This window comes from Podarcis muralis, chromosome 1 (genome assembly GCF_964188315.1).
Source record: "Podarcis muralis chromosome 1, rPodMur119.hap1.1, whole genome shotgun sequence".
Classification (NCBI taxonomy): Eukaryota; Metazoa; Chordata; class Lepidosauria; order Squamata; family Lacertidae; genus Podarcis; species Podarcis muralis.
In genome coordinates this window covers 80,854,192-80,870,074 of record NC_135655.1, presented here as the reverse complement: position 1 = coordinate 80,870,074, position 15,883 = coordinate 80,854,192, and the positions used below count along the sequence as shown (strand labels likewise).

Below are 15,883 nucleotides of genomic sequence, written 5' to 3'. Positions count from 1 at the left end.
AAAAACCCCTTCCCTATACAGGATTGCCTTCAGACATCTCGTGAGTTGAAAAACTCCATATCCTCCAACATTTCTCTAATGAAAATAGGGACATGCTAAAGAAAGCAAGACACTCTGGGATCAAATTAGAAATGGGGACATTTTCTCTAAACCAGGGACGTCCCTGGAAAATAGGGACACTTGGAGACTCTGTTCTTATAAGTGTTGTCACTAAGATTCTCCCCATTTTAAACTATTCCAGTGATACAGTGAACTCTATCAGTGTTCTGTTGGAGAAATGGAGGTAGATTGATTCTCCTAGCCCCCAAAATTTATGAAACCAAAGGCACACAAATATGGAGACCTCTTCAAAAAATGAATCTGGAAATGCCCCATAATAAATATCTTAGTTCTATTTTAGAGCTCCCCAGGAGAGCTGAGTCTTCCATTCTCCACTTAGAAGCTGATCTTTGTTCAGTGAAGGCCAGAGTGCACATCCTTGCTCTTAGATATTGTATAATTCTAAAAAGGGAATGGGGCCCATTTATTACGTTCTGCTTTCAAGAAGATGCTGAATCTTAACATTAGAGTGACCTCATCTTGGAATCAGGAAATGCTACAAGCTGCAATTCTTTGGTGGACATTCTGAGTTCGTAAGGCTTTGAGATGGCATCTCACCACATGGAATCTCACATTTTAAAGCATGATTTTTGTGCTGATCACACTTCTGCCTGTCTGTCTAAATGTGCTATTGTATGCCAAACTACCCATTCAGACTCATTACCCTCACTCACTATGTTATCAGCATCATAAATATCAAATGATGAAAAGGTTTTGCAGTTCTGTGACTCCAGTTTATGCACTGCCATAGTTGAAGGACACTGTCACTGGATCCCCTATGAAGAGAGTTTGCCCGTGTGGAGGTAATATGCCTCACTACTTAGTGGTTTGCCTAAGTTACAAGGACTTGTTCAAAGATTTAAATCTCCCAATAGAGAGACAGATTGGGTACTTGATTAACTTTTTATTAGGGGACAGGTCCCCTTACACCTCTGAAAAAAAGGCCTGTGTTGCTTTTAGAGTGGCAATTTTAAGGAGAAATGTTTGTGAGGATGATAAATTACTCAGGGGAGTAAACTCTTATTTGACAAAATGTCTGGTTGTAATAATTATTCTAACTGTGTAATGTATTTTATCTTTTGTAACGTCTACAGCTAAACAAATAAATAGATTTATTTTAAAAAAAACCTATTCCTGTCTTGAGGAAAATTAGCAGGCTTCCCCTATCTTCTGCCTCCCCACCCCTCCCCTGAAGTAATTATAGCTTTGGCTGATGCATTTTCAAATAATTATTTACATTTAATAGGTATAACAGAATCTACTATATTGCAATACTTTATATATTTTGCCAAAATCTTTTGATAGAACTTACATTGCAATGAATTGTTGGCTTGGCAACTCTTGATATGTAGGAAGGCCTTTTCTTCTGCATTCCTTCAAGTACTTTTTATGATTAGGACAGCCATTTTCCAATTAAAACCACACCCTATGGACAAAGCATATAGGTACCCATATGTTACTCATGGATAATTTATGAAGGAAAAGGGTTATGAGTTTAATTGGGCAAACCATGCAGGGAGGAATTATTAGCTAAGTGCTACTATTCCTCAATACCACTGTCTGATTCATACCCTCCAACATGCTGTTGCTGAAGAAAATCGGGACACACGTCTCTCGGGGCTCCACTCCCGCGTGGGTACCTAACTCGTGCAAGAGCGTGGTCCCCCAAAACATGCATCTTTGGGGACCACACTCTTGTGGGAGTCAAAACAGGACATCCCATGATCCAATCAGAAACTAGGATTTCTTCTGTAATTTTGGGGTGTCCTGGTCCAATCGGGATGATTGAGGGGTATGTCTGATCCAAATTCTCACCCCTCCCTATTGGAGATTGTATTCACAGATCTCCTGCATTATGTTTAATTTGACTCTTACTGGGGCTAGTGATGGGTCTTTCCAGGGTATATGACCATAGTGGAACTGCCCATCTCAACTTAGTTGTGTGTGTGTAAAGAAGTGGGGAGTGGTATGTGCAGAAAAGAAAACAGGTTTCTGGCAGATTCCCAAGTGAGCAATAGAGAATCTTCTGTTGCCATGTTATCTGCTCCCTAGTGGGTCTGATTTCGGTGCATTTCCTTTCTTATGGAAACTGGTCCTGAAATCTGAAATACAATAGCTTCTTAATGCATCTCCAGACAGGAAGCAATTAATTGCACTTTCAGTGATATTCTGTTGAAGGCAGGCTTCACATTCTCTAGGACATGGCTATAAAAGGTCATGTAAATGCATTAAGAGATTTGCCAGGTCAGGGTCCATAGAAAACAAGAGGAATATGGGGGAAACAGTTATTTGGAGAAGAATGTGTTCTTATGGGGGGTGTCTTTTTATCTCTGGGACTGAAAGGAGCCTCACAGTTGGAAGGATTGTTTCACCAGTCCTTGTTTTCAGAAAATGGAGCAGAGTGGAGAGGTGGATGTTGTCAGTGACAACTGCCAAGGATAAGACATGAGGGGAGATATTGTGAAGTCTGGGAAAACAGCCAGCAGAATGAGGGAGTTCCATTTGTGCTGGGTCTTTGAGAGGTAAAAAGTAATATATCACAAAAATCCATTAGTTAAGTGATTAAGTTCTGAAACTTGGGACCCACCTTTGGGGCCCATGTGTTGTTGTTGTTGTTGTTTTGTTACCATATAGGTCCATCTGCCTCCTCTCCCTGCTTCTCTTTCTGTTCACCCCTGCTTTCCCTTAAGAAGACCTTTGACAAAACAAAAAAGTATCAGTGGTGGGACTCTGGTGCTTTTCAGTTGTGGGTTACACAAGCCATCAGTTGCAAAATAACCCCTCTGCAGTGCCACAAATTCAACTCAATAGTGTAACGTTGGAAAATGTTGATCACTTCTCCTACCTGGGCAGTTATCTTTTCACAAGAGCTGACATTGATGCCGAAATCCAGCATTGCCTGAGCTCTGCGAGTGCGGCTTTCTCCCAATTGAAGTGCAGAGTGTTTGAGGACTGGGACATTCGCAGGGAAACCAAAATGCTTGTTTACAAAGCTATTGTGCTACCAACCTTACTGTATGCTTGTGAAACATGGACCACTTATAAACACCATCTCTAACTCCTCGAAAGATTCCATCAACGGTGTCTCCGAAAATTTTTACGCATCACTTGGGAAGACAGGCGAAGTAATACCAGTGTACTGGAAGAAGCAAAGATCACCAGTGTTGAAGCAATGATTCTTCAACATCAACTTCGTTGGACTGGTCATGTTGTGCAAATGCCTGATTATCATCTCCCAAAGCAACTACTCTATTCCAAACTTAAAATGGAAAATGTAATGCTGGTGGTAAACCAAAGAGGTTTAAAGAGTGTCTCAAGGCAAATCTAAAAAAAAATGTAGTATAAACACCAACAGTTGGGAAACACTTGCCTGTGAGTGCTCCAGTTGGAGAACAGCCTTTACCAAAGGTGTCATGGGCTTTGAAGACACTCGAACTCAGGATGCAAGGGAGAAACGTGCTAAGAGGAAGGCATACTTGGCAAATCCACACCGTGATCAACTCCCGCCCGGAAACCAATGTCCCCACTGGTAGGACGTGTGGATCCAGAATTGGCCTCCACAGTCACCTACGGACTCATTGTTCAAACAGTGTTTATGGAAGACAACCTTACTTGGCTACAAGTGATCACATAAGCATGTTGTGTTAAATGTTGGTAGCATTCTGGAAATGTTAAATGTTACTAGCATTCTGGAAACACATTCAAATGTTCCTACAAGTGAATATATACATGAAATATTCAGATTTCATACTTTTTGCTGGAATACTGGAGAGTGATATTTTGCTAGGTTTACCATATCCTTCCAAAAGAACACTGCTGTTTTCATAGAAAGAGGGAGCTTGTGGATCCAGTTATCCAGACATACTTTTATAGTTCTAGTAGGAAAAACCAAGGAATTCACAGAGATCTAGGTGAGGGGCCTGCTGGCATGATCCTGCTCCCACTCTTATTTGCATTCGTTGTCTCTCTTCCCGAGCCCCCACAATTAGTCTTGTAAACAAGCTAATATCCGAATATTACATAGGTGATACACAGTTTTCCAAACATGCCCTAAAATGGACCATTGCCTTTTCTTTTCCTCCCCAAAAGTAGTTCACTACCAGCATGGAGACCAGGAGGTTGTTAGTTTAAAACCTGACTAATCCTGACGGTTGTTGGCATCCGTCTGTCTTGGGAGACAATGGAAGAATGCACCTTCGGGGGTAAAGTCAAACTGTTGGAGAGTTACACCTGCTATAGCTGTAGAGACCAATACGGGAGAGGCGTGCTTTATTGCAGGTGGGCAGATGAAGGCATCTAGTTTTGCTTCTACAGATGCACCATGGTGTCGTCCCCCCCGTGCTCCTCCCAGTGGTCATTCCTCCTCTGGTCACTTCTGTGGATACATGGCCTGTCTGTCTGTCTCCAGGCACTGTGATCGTTTGCAAGGGATTCCATATGGCGAGGTCAGTGTTGCCAGTCTTAATGTCATGTTAGCAGACATCTTTGTAACGCAGAGTTGGTCTGCCAACAGGCCAGTGCCTGAAGCCAGCTCCCCGAAGAGCACGTTCTTGGGGATCCTGCCATCCTCCATTTTGTGGACATGATCAAGCCAGTGTAGACATCGCAGAGACAGAAGTGTGAACATGCTGGGAATGTGGGCTTGGGGGAGCACATCTTTGTTGAGATTCTGTGCTGCCACGTGATGCCCAAAATCTTCCTGATGCAGTGCATATGGAAGGCATATGGAGGGTGTAAGCTGCCCACAACTTATAAAGCATTGTGCTCAACACTGGTAAACCTTCATCTTGGTATTGGTCAGTAGCATAGAAATGGGCAGATATGGGGCATATTGAGGCAGGAAACTGGCAATGAAGATTGTGCAATTGGAGATATAGTTCAGCTGTCCCAAAGCCATCTATACCGCTATAGGTAGATGCTAAAGGTAAAGGGACCTCTGACCATTAGGTCCAGTCGTGGACGACTCTGGGGTTGCAGCGCTCATCTTGCTTTACTGGCCGAGGGAGCCAGCATACAGCTTCTGGGTCATGTGGCCAGCATGACTAAGCCACTTCTGGCGAACCAGAGCAGCGCACGGAAACGCCGTTAACCTTCCTGCCAGAGCGATACCTATTTATCTACTTGCACTTTCGAACTGCTAGGTTGGCAGGAGCTGGGACCAAGCAACGGGAGCTCACCCCGTTGCGGGGATTCTAACCGCTGACCTTCTGATCAGCAAAATACTATCCAGTAGTAATAAATTGTATTGGTATTCGTTAGGAAGCCAGGTCAATTACACCACCCCACTAGCCACTAATATCATTACATTCATGGCACCTGGAGTGCAAATGCATATACCGTATTTTTCGCCCTATAGGACGCACCGGCCCATAGGACACACCTAGATTTTTTTTGGGGGGGGGAAATAAAGGGGAAAAAATTATTTCCGCCCCCAGAACAGGACCCAGAGCCATGCCGAAGCTGTGCGCAGTTTTGGCATCGCTCTGGGAGCTTGCGGGGCAGGAGGAGGGGGAAGCCTGAGCTTCCCCCTCCCCCAGCCCCCAGAACGGGACCCAGAGCGATGCCGAAGCTGCGTGCAGCTTTGGCATCGCTCTGGGAGCTTGCGGGGCTGGAGGAGTGCTGCGCCTCCCGCTGTCCCCCGAGTTTGCGGGGCTGGCGACGGGGAGGAGCAGGCTTCTCCCCCCCGTCATCCTTCTAACCAAGTCGGGGGACAGCGGGAAAGGCGCGCTGCGCCTCCTGCTGTCCCCCGAGCTTGTGGGGCTGGCGGTGGGGCTCTCCAGGCTTCAACGAAAGCCTGCATTCGCCCCATAGGACGCACACACATTTCCCCTTCATTTTTGGAGGGGAGAAAGTGCATCCTAAAGGGCGAAAAATACGGTATTTTCCATGCAGTTCTTTAGATACTGATTGATAGCGTTGATGATTTCGGCTGCCATCTGAGCCACACTTACCTGGGAAGAGACCACAGATCAGTGGTAGAGGGTATGCTTTGCATCCGAAAGGTCCCATGTTCAGTCTCTGGTGTCTCCAGGCAGTGCTGCGAAAGCTTTGTGCCTGAAACCCTACATAGTGTAGGTGACACTGAGATAGATGAGAAATGGTCTGAATTGTTATAAGGAAGCTGCCTAGGTTCTTCCTTTGGGAGGAAGCCTCACTGCATAGGATTGTGCTGCATGGCTCCCTAGGGAGTAAAAATCCCAGTATTCAAAGGATAACATTGTTATCTTTGTCCTTTCTTTAACTTAAAAAAAAGAAAACTTGCGTCAACCTTGGAATTATATCTTAGCCGCATAAACAAATCCTAAATTGGAGTTTGATTTTATTGTGTTTAATTTTAAGATTTTTAAAATAATAATATTAAAACAATGGAAGAACATTCTGTGCCATATGAACGAAATTAGATGCTTTCCCCATTCACCCAGTTCTCCACTCTCACTTAAATGGACCAGAAATATGCATTCATCTCCAGTTACTTCTAAATATACAGAAAAGAAGAAGAAGAGGGGTGGGGTGGATAATAAAGAGCTTGCCATTCAGCCTATTGTCCCTAACACTGTAATAAAATAGACACTGAGCAGTGGAACTTCCTTATAGCATGGAATTAATTCCATGTGTGATTATTGTACATAAAATGAAAAGACAGCAGAGCCCTGCCCATAATCTTACCATATAGTATTTTAGTATACACAGCCTTTTCTGTATGTTTAATAATACAATGTAGTGAAAATAAAACATTCTTGCCTGGAATAATGGGGAAAGAGTCATGCTTGAGTAGTCTTAGACGTTTGCAGTCACCTGTGGAATTCTGCATCAGCACATGAAAAAACACAAACAGGTTGACTACATTTTAAATCAGAAAGCAGTCATGTAAATACATGTATACCTGGATTCTCCAAGCTGTTATCTTCCATGATTACAGGTTTGTACAACAAATGGTAATGCTGCATAAGGTGTCCTTTGTGTGGAACATTAAAAGTTCTTCTTTCACCTTGAGCTTTGGAAACACCTCTCTTCTGAGGACTGTGACAAATTTCAAGAAAAGTGACCATTGGTTGGTCTTCTAAACAGTAGAACTCTGCGTAAAATAACGAAATGATTTTTTCATTTTCATAGAGGTGGTTGAAAAGAGAAAATCTGGGCTAGAAGAAGGGTCAGCTCTGCAGACTCACAATATCCTGAAAACATGCAGTGAGAGGTGGAACCAGATTTTAAAATACATTAGGCAAAATGCTCAGGGAGAAAAGGAAACTTGATGTTAACGATTCTCTGTTAATATTCCCCCAGCCCATTCCCCCACTCCCCAGTCTTCCAAAGCTATTCATGATTGTGGAGAGGAGTTAGAATTAGCTGACTCATGGCAGGGGCATCCCCCTATATAATGGGCATGTTATACACATGAAAAACAGAAGCCACTTTGTTCCAACATACTGTTAAAATCTGAAATGCTAAGTTCCATGTGTAGATGTAGACACGGAATTGCTGTATTCTGCTGGTTGCAAGATAAGTGATGAGGTGTTCGGTGTCAGAGCGAAGGCAAAACTAGAATAAGGGGAAGAGTTTGCCAAAGTGCCGTAAAATTAAATTGTTGCAAGTCAAAGGACAAGTCTCTCCAAGTTCTTTTCTTGCATATAATCTAACTCCAACTTGGAGTTAGTGTTGTAGGGCTACATTCAGGTGTACATACAGTGGCCACTAAGAGAGCAAAAGAGGACACAGATTTCCTGAGTTATATACATAAGATGCAAATTTGGAAATAATTACAGTAATTTAAATGAGCGCTGGGGAACTAGGGGCCCTCCAGATGTTGTTGAACTCTGGCTCCCATCAGCCTAAGCAGTATGACCAATGACCAGGCGTGATGGGAGGTGTCGTTTTTATGTTGTGAACTGCCCTGTCACCTTCAGATGAAGGGCGGCATACAAACAAACAAACAAACAAGCAAAAAAACTCAACAGTACCTGGCGGTCTGCAGGTTCCCCATCTCACCCTAGTAGGGAAGATTGTGCCCAGGTAACCTGTGTGTTAGGGACGCGGGTGGTGCTGTGGGTTAAACCACAGAGCCTAAGACTTGCCGATCAGAAGGTTGGTGGTTCGAATCCCCGCAACGGGGTGAGCTCCCATTGCTTGGTCCCTGCTCCTGCCAACCTAGCAGTTCAAAAGCACATCAAACTGCAAGTAGATAAATAGGTACCGCTCTGGCGGGAAGGTAAATGGCGTTTCCGTGCACTGCTCTGGTTCGCCAGAAGCGACTTAGTCATGCTGGCCACATGAAGCTGTACGCCGCCTCCCTCGGCCAATAAAGCGAGATGAGCGCTGCAACCCCAGAGTCGGTCACGACTGGACCTAACGGTCAGGGGCCCCTTTACCTTTACCTTAACCTGTGTGTTTGCTCCATCTACTTTCCAAAGTGTTAACTGTTGATGGGCCATTCCAAGGCCCCTGCTAGCTGTCCCTGCATAGGATTCTTTTAAACTTGTCCTGGACCAGGCGGCCTTTTCAAATAGAGGCATGTCATCTGACAGCTCTCAAACAGAGCATTGGCCTCTGTAAAGTAGTATACATGACCACCCACAGTAGACATTCTGTAAGAACCTATCCCTCTTTCAGACTTTCTTCAACAATTTTGGGCGGGGGGGTGGGGGGCAAACACTCTTTTATCTGTCTCCAGCCTCAGCATTTTTTTATACGTTCTTTCTTTCTGCCAAGGAACATGCCTTTTGAATATGGACAGCCCAGTTGTCATAATCCTTTAATGAGATTTACAGATAATAGGTTTATTCAATTATGGGGTCAATAACAGATTAAAGGAAATATGACTGGGGTAGAGAACAGTTGTTCCTAGGGGTATGTAAACATTTGTTTTGTTTTATCTTGGAAGGATCTTGACACGAATAAATTGGAAATCCAGCGTGTTTAGGGTTTTGGCAGGCTCTCCCTCAAATACCCAGACATAGGTGGGATGCTATTATGTTGTTCTGTGAGATACAGGAGATTGCAGAAGTGCCTTCTGACCCTGCACTTACAAAGCAGTGGAAAGCTGAGGTAATGAGTGTGAGATTTAATTCTGAGCTACACCCCAAAAGTTCATTGAAAGGTGAAGCTTTGACTTTTCTTTTTAAATTTATTTTATTCCTTGAAAATGTATCATGTAGAAGAACAGCATGAGTTAGTGCCTGCAGCAGAGCTGGAAGTTCATGATGGATTTCCACAAATGATTGAAGGAAGGAAAAAACAAGATCTGCATCTAGCATAAATCGTGTAAACTATATATGTTTAAAATATTTGGGCCGCCAAATTTGAAGAAATCATTGACGGAGGTATAAGGAAGGAAGGAATAAAAGTGATAATTTGTGTGCTCGCTTGAGTGCATGCCGTCTGTTGGTGACTTTTGAGTTGCTTCAGTGCAAAAGGAACTTTAGGCTATTCTGCTTCTGCCAAGATTTTGAGCCTGAGCTATCAAACCGTTGGATGAACAATGGAATGTTGACTTACGTTGGATCATTCTGACAGCAGGAAGATGATAATTCAGGAGCAAGCACATCAGAGATCACATCTGCCTAGCAGCACAATCCTGTGTATGTTTACTCAGAAGTATGTCCCAATGAGTTCAGCAAGACTTACTCCCAAGTAAGCCTGCATAGGACTACAGCTGGACATAGCAATCCTAAGTGGGATGGGGCAAAGTGGGGAATAGTTTTCCACTTCCAAAGTCCTACAAGTTGTGGGCACCATGGTTCTTTCTTTTTGCTCTGGCATTAAAAATTTCTACCCACCTTGAAATGTGTGTGTGTGTTATCCATACCAGTTATGGGCTGTAAAAATTTATGGGTTCTATCCCAAAGTCTCTTGAGAGAATATAGTGCTTTGGATCCAGCATATCCAGTGCTGCCTCTGCCCTGCCCTGCTTCAGGGCCAAATCCTGGCTATGTCCATGGAGCTTTCAGTGACCATACCAGAGGCCTCAACAGTGCATATTCCCTCCACCCCCCCCCCCAAAAAAAACAGGTGAGCTGCTCTTCATTGGCAGAAAGACACCTCTACGCACCGTAATCCCCTCCAGCAGATGGATCTGAGAGTTAGGATTATTCTTTAAATTGTATTAGCTAATTGTATTGTGAAATATGTGCGCTCTAAATAGAAGCACAATTACATAAACTTTTCATAGGTCTGCAACCAATTGAAAATTCATTTCTATAAAATAAATAAATAAATACATAGCGTGACTGCAAGAGTAAAAATAGTATCAAAACCAAAATTGAAAACTTACATAGAAACAGAGATTCAATCTAAATTCAAATAGCGGAGTGTATAAATTAAGACCCATCCAGATCATGTTCCATTGTTCTTTCCAAACATAAATATGTGCCTGCCAGCAGAAAGACTCCAGAGACTGGGGTCCTTGAGATGCAGGTTCCAGAAATACAGGGGCCACCATGTAAAAGGCCTCGTTCCATTCCTCAGTAGGTACTTCAGTAAACAAGGGACTGCTGACCAAAGATAGATCTTAAGGGATAGGAAGGAGCCTATGTGAGAAAGCACTCGTAAAAATGCACAGGGCGCAGACCTTTGGGGATGTAAATCGGTACATAGATTTAGTTCTGGAGAACAATGGGAAGCCTATACAGATGAGGAAGAATGGGAGTGATAGAGTCAGGACTGGATTTAGGGGCAAGTGACTCACTTAGCTGCCTGGCATGCCTGGCACGAGTTGTTTACCAGTCATCCCCTCAGTAGCTGAAAGAAGGTTGCACACAGTTAATATTTGCTTGTAGAGCTACTAACACTGTTCCCCGCATTGTGTTAACATTCACATTTTCTTCTAATTTCACAGGAAAATGTACAGCATTACTGCCCATTTAGTAGATGGTGTGTGAGAGAGTTATGGTCAGTTATTGTATTCAGATTCATGCATGGAAATCTACACTTGCATATGACAGGAATAAATCATGTATGCCAAGTGTCCATCATAGCCATGAAATGACTACAAATGTAATTTTAAAAATTGGTTAATCACCTGACTTTTGAATATGCTCTTTCATTAAGTGTGATTATCTGGAATATTCCCTATTCTAATAAAACTCCAAGCTTCAAAAATAATGCTATTGCTTCATGTTTTTGTAAACTGCTTTGAGGTTTTTCTGTACAATCAAGCGGTATATAAATTTTATGCAATAAATAAATGATAAATAAAAAGTGGGTGCCCAAATGTATTTTTCGGCTAAAAATAGGTCTCTGGTCTGAAAAGGTTGAGGACTATTGTGGACTGAACCAGGAGCCTGCAGCAAAACATGCAGTAGTACTGCAGGAAAAAAATAGTCTATTTCTGATGATCAGGTTGTGTTAATCTGATGTTAATATCAGCTATTTTGTTCAGGGGAGGCTCCCAATGGAATGTATCTGGTAGCATTGGTTATTCTATTCTGTAGGAAGATTTCACTTCCCATCTTTTCAACCCGAGGGTAATAACTTGTGGGGACACATACAGATTATGACGCTGAGCTGGAGTGAACTAGTGCAAATCTGTGCTTTGGGTGAATTTAGAAGAACCCTACACTACATCTGCCAGGGACTGGATTGGGCAGGGCATGTTATGCTTAGACATGTTGCTCACAACCCCAGCTTTGCTTGTTAAAAAAAATGCCATAGGCTTTTCCACTTCTTTTCTACCTGGATACTTTGAATTTGATTGTGTTGGAAAGGTTAAATGAAATAAAATGAGATCCCTCCTCCATCACCATATCTTGCTGCTAGGCACCCAGTGTTGCCAGTTGTGATGAAAAGGCAAGATGTGAGACCTTTTTGTTGCTGTTGACTCTATAGATGTCAGCACCAGCTGTTTGCTGATCCAAAGGTTCATGGGCAGGATGTGCCCAGACAATGGCCCAAGACTTGCACAGCCCCTCCTTATTCAGCTGGGATTGAGAGATAGAGTTGTGTGCCACCTGCAAACTGATGACACTGCATCCAAGTCCCCAGATGGCACCTCCTACCAGTTTCATATAGATACGGTGACCCAAAGGCATGAACCCAATGATTCAGAAGTCTTCCAATTCTACTCTCTAGTTGTTGTCCTCTAGGCAGAAGTGCTGCTACTGTAACACAGGCCTCCCATTCCCCACCTCACAGAGCTGCTCCAGGATACCATGGTCAGTGATATCATACACTACTAGGAAGTCAAGCAGAATCAACAGGTAGCACTCCCTATGCCTCTCTCCAAATAAAAGTCATATTGTAAGGCTGACTGGGCTGTTTCAGAGCTGTTTGCAACAAGATTGAAATGGGTCTAGATAACCTGCTTCATCTAGACATGCCTAAGTTGGCTAGCCACCACACTTTCTGCCACCTTGCCCAAGGAAGGAATATTTGTGACTGGGCCATAGTTATCTGAGACCTCAGGGTGCAGGACGATCCTCTTAGGAGTGGGTGCACAGCCTCTTTTTGTTCAGTGTGGTGGGCATCACCCTTTCCATAAGAGGCATTAACTGGATCCAGCTGTGAGATCTTAAAAGATGCAATGGACAGGGTTCAAGAGAGCATATGGAAGGCTTAACTCACACCCTGATTTGGGGTGTGTGTGTGTGTGTGTGTGTGTGTGTGTGTGTGTGTGAATACCTAATACATATTCTGTTGCCAGTGATGATGTGTATGGGGAGGGAGATAGCCCATTTCCTCCCCCCACCCCGGTCACAGTAACTATGGATATGATTAAGCCAAATACAAACACCTTTTTAGTCATGCTCATTTGAATGGCAGAGTTATAAGCAAGTATTTAACTCTCCTGTTAAATGAATTGGGTTCAAAACTGCTTAACTTTAGCTGCTGACGTTAACAGTTTAACTAGACAGGAATCCTTCCCCTTGTGTGACTGGAGCATATCAACTCCCCTGCAAGTTTCCTGCTGTGTTCCTCCTCCTTTAGAAATGATATCTCTAAAGAAGAGATATCACTGCACTCTCAGTGCTGATGTTAATTATTTCAAGTCAAGGAAATTAACTGTAATCAGCCAGGAAGGGGAAAGATCGTTGCCTCCTTTTAGTATCCGTTCGGGGCAGGGAGGAGTTTAACGTGCCCAAATACTTTTGTGAGCTTCAGGGGGAAAACAGGAAAAATGCTTACATGGTGAAGCAATCGAGCAGAATTGCTGGCTTCCAGGTATGCCTTTTTGTGTGTGCTTGCGCATCGGATAGAAACAAATGCATCTTCAAGTACGCTTGTGGCTCGAACCACTCTTGCCTTGGAGAGCCTTGCCGGCTGTGCTGTAGTTAGTTTTTGATTTAATGGGAAGCAGGCTGCTGGAGGGGAGGGCTCTGTTAACCACGCCTCCACTAGTTTTATATCTACTTGGAAGAGAGCGGCATGCTTCCTCACCCCGGAGCTCCAGAGGACACAGATCAATGTGAATTCTTCCATTCACCACTCACTGCAGCGCAGCACATCTCCTCCTCCAAGCAACATTTTAATGGCTCGAGCTGAGCTCAGCATTGGGCTTCTGCTCTTGCTGACCTGTTGCTTATCCAATGCACAGGGCTGGAGTTGGCTGTGGGGGGGTTCGAAGGAAGAAACCCTCCCACCCACAGAAGCTGCTGGTACTACTGAGGAGCAGACGGCACAGCAACTTGCCACGCCTGAGGCTGCCACCCTGAACACCCCCCTGGAAAGCACTACCCAGCAGAAGGGAAGAGTGTGGACTATATTCACCCTGAAGAGGCCGGACTTGACTGCAGCCACAACGATCCCTACAGCTACATCATCTTCTGAGCTGGAAAGCAGAGAAGGAAATATTGCAGGGGTAGGGGCTGAAATATTAAACGTTGCTGAGGGAATCAGAAATTTGGTTCAGCTCTGGGACGAGAAGACAACCACAGGGACGGAGAGGACCGAGGCACCTGCAACAGCTGATCTTCTGACAGCAGCTCCCACCCCTGTGACGGAGGCAGTGAGCATCCAGAATGCTACTGCCAACTCTACCGGCAATGTGCAGACCTCCCTGGAAGCTGGGCAGCCAGAGCTGGTTCTCTCAGTGACTACAAAGCCTGCTGTTCTCTGGAACAAGACTAAAGTCCTCTTAAAGAAGCCTGAGACTCCACCCCCAGGTAGTGCTCCTTTCTCATTTTCACCAGATGATCATGCTGGTGGCACCAGGTTGGCTTTTCAAGAATCCACAGATGCGGGGCAAGGAAGTGCCACCACCCCAGGAACAAGGGCACCCTGGGGAGCTTTCGCAGAAAAACAAGGAATTTTGTCCAGTGCAAATGCTTTGGGATTGCAGGAGCTTCAGGCTAATAGCAGCCGCATGCATGCTGGAATTCCATCCAAGGTGGTGGGTGCTTTAGACAACCGGCTATTCAATTATGTTGCAGATCCAGACAAATCAGTCTCTAATGGCAATAGAACCCATCTCAGCCTTAAAAGCCACCCCTTCCTTAAGCATTCTGGGATAGACGTAGCTGATGCACATAAGAACCGCTCTAGTGATTCTGTTTCTAATTCGAATGCAATTAATGTTATGGATTTCCCCCCTGCCAATAACTCTGACTCTCCTGAGTTTCTACTAACCTACACTATGCAACATTTTAGCAATAGTAGCACAGGGCTTCCTTCCTTCTTTCCTGGATTGACTCCAACAGCTGGCCACTGCTTGCCCTTACCGACCAATCTGTCATATTGCAACAACCTGGGCATGAAGCGTTTCCGAGTGCCGAATTATTTGCATCATGGCAGTGAGGAGGAAATTCGGGCTGCTTTGCATGAGTGGGAGGGGCTTCTTAAAACTCGGTGTCACCGCTACTTGGAGTGGTTTTTCTGCTTGCTGCTGGTACCTGGGTGTAGTGCTTCTCTTCCAATAACACCTCCACCATGCCGGGGATTTTGTGAGGCCCTGAAAGATCTGTGTTGGATTCATTTGAAAGAGGGGCATCTTCCGATATCATGCGACTCTCTCCCAGCGGAGGATGGTGTATATTCATGTGTGTTTGTTAATGTTTCAGCAGGTAATGTGGCAAGGGCAATAATATCTCTTACCAACTCTTTCTCCCTCTCTCTCTACAACCAGGTAAGCTAATTCTGTGATGGATTCTGGTATTAAAAACAACCACTTTGCAACTTTATAACACAAATCACGCTTTTCCATCTTTCAGGAAAGGAAGGAGGTGTCTATTTCTCTTTCACTGACAAGAAGGATGATCGTCCTGGTGCTGAGCATTGTCCTGAGCCATACATTATAGTATTAGCTGCCAACCTGTGGAATGGATACCACTAGTGGCAAAGGGAAAGTGGGAAGGGAAGGTATTGTGGAACTCTGTGAAAGAGCAGGAGAGCCCATGGACTTGGCTGTAGCCCATGTATTTACATTGTAGACTACAGGGAAAGCCACCACCAACACACCGGAGGCTACATATGTACTGAATGTAGGGTAGAGATACGTATACGGTGGTCTTGACTTGTGACAAACTTGTCCAAATTGTTGGCACCATTGCTTTCGATCAGCCTTCCTCACCCTGGTGTCCTCCAGATGTTTTGGACAGCCCCAGCCAGTATGCCCAATGGTCAAGGATGACAGCAGTTGTAGACTAAAACAACTGGAAAGGACCAGGTTGGGGGTGGCTGCTTAAGATTCTAATCCTTTTAACATTTGGGAAACTTGAACACTACAGTGAGAAATTAATGGGAACTGGGTGAGAGATAAGTTGATTGAGGGCATAATTGTCACCTTAATAGTGTGTGTGTGTGTGTGTGTGTGTGTGTGTGTGTGTGTAAAGAGAGAGAGAGAGAGAGAGAGAGAGAG

At 44.2% G+C, this 15,883-nt stretch overlaps 1 protein-coding gene across 7 annotated transcripts in view; it reads left to right on the top strand.

The window, feature by feature from the left end:
* The window catches only part of COL18A1 (collagen type XVIII alpha 1 chain), a 154,351-nt gene that overhangs the window by 60,154 nt on the left and 78,314 nt on the right, over positions 1–15,883 (top strand). For 3 of the 7 annotated variants that reach the window (XM_077932759.1, XM_077932758.1, XM_077932755.1), the window contains exon 1: positions 14,265–15,089. The exons of 1 other annotated variant lie outside the window; for it this stretch is intronic. In XM_077932759.1, the coding sequence (XP_077788885.1) occupies positions 14,393–15,089 (697 nt within the window). In that variant the 5' untranslated portion in view covers positions 14,265–14,392. Of the gene's footprint in view, positions 1–13,450; positions 15,090–15,883 lie in introns of those variants that run through there. 3 more of the 7 variants (XM_077932751.1, XM_077932760.1, XM_077932761.1) reach the window with 3 other exon arrangements.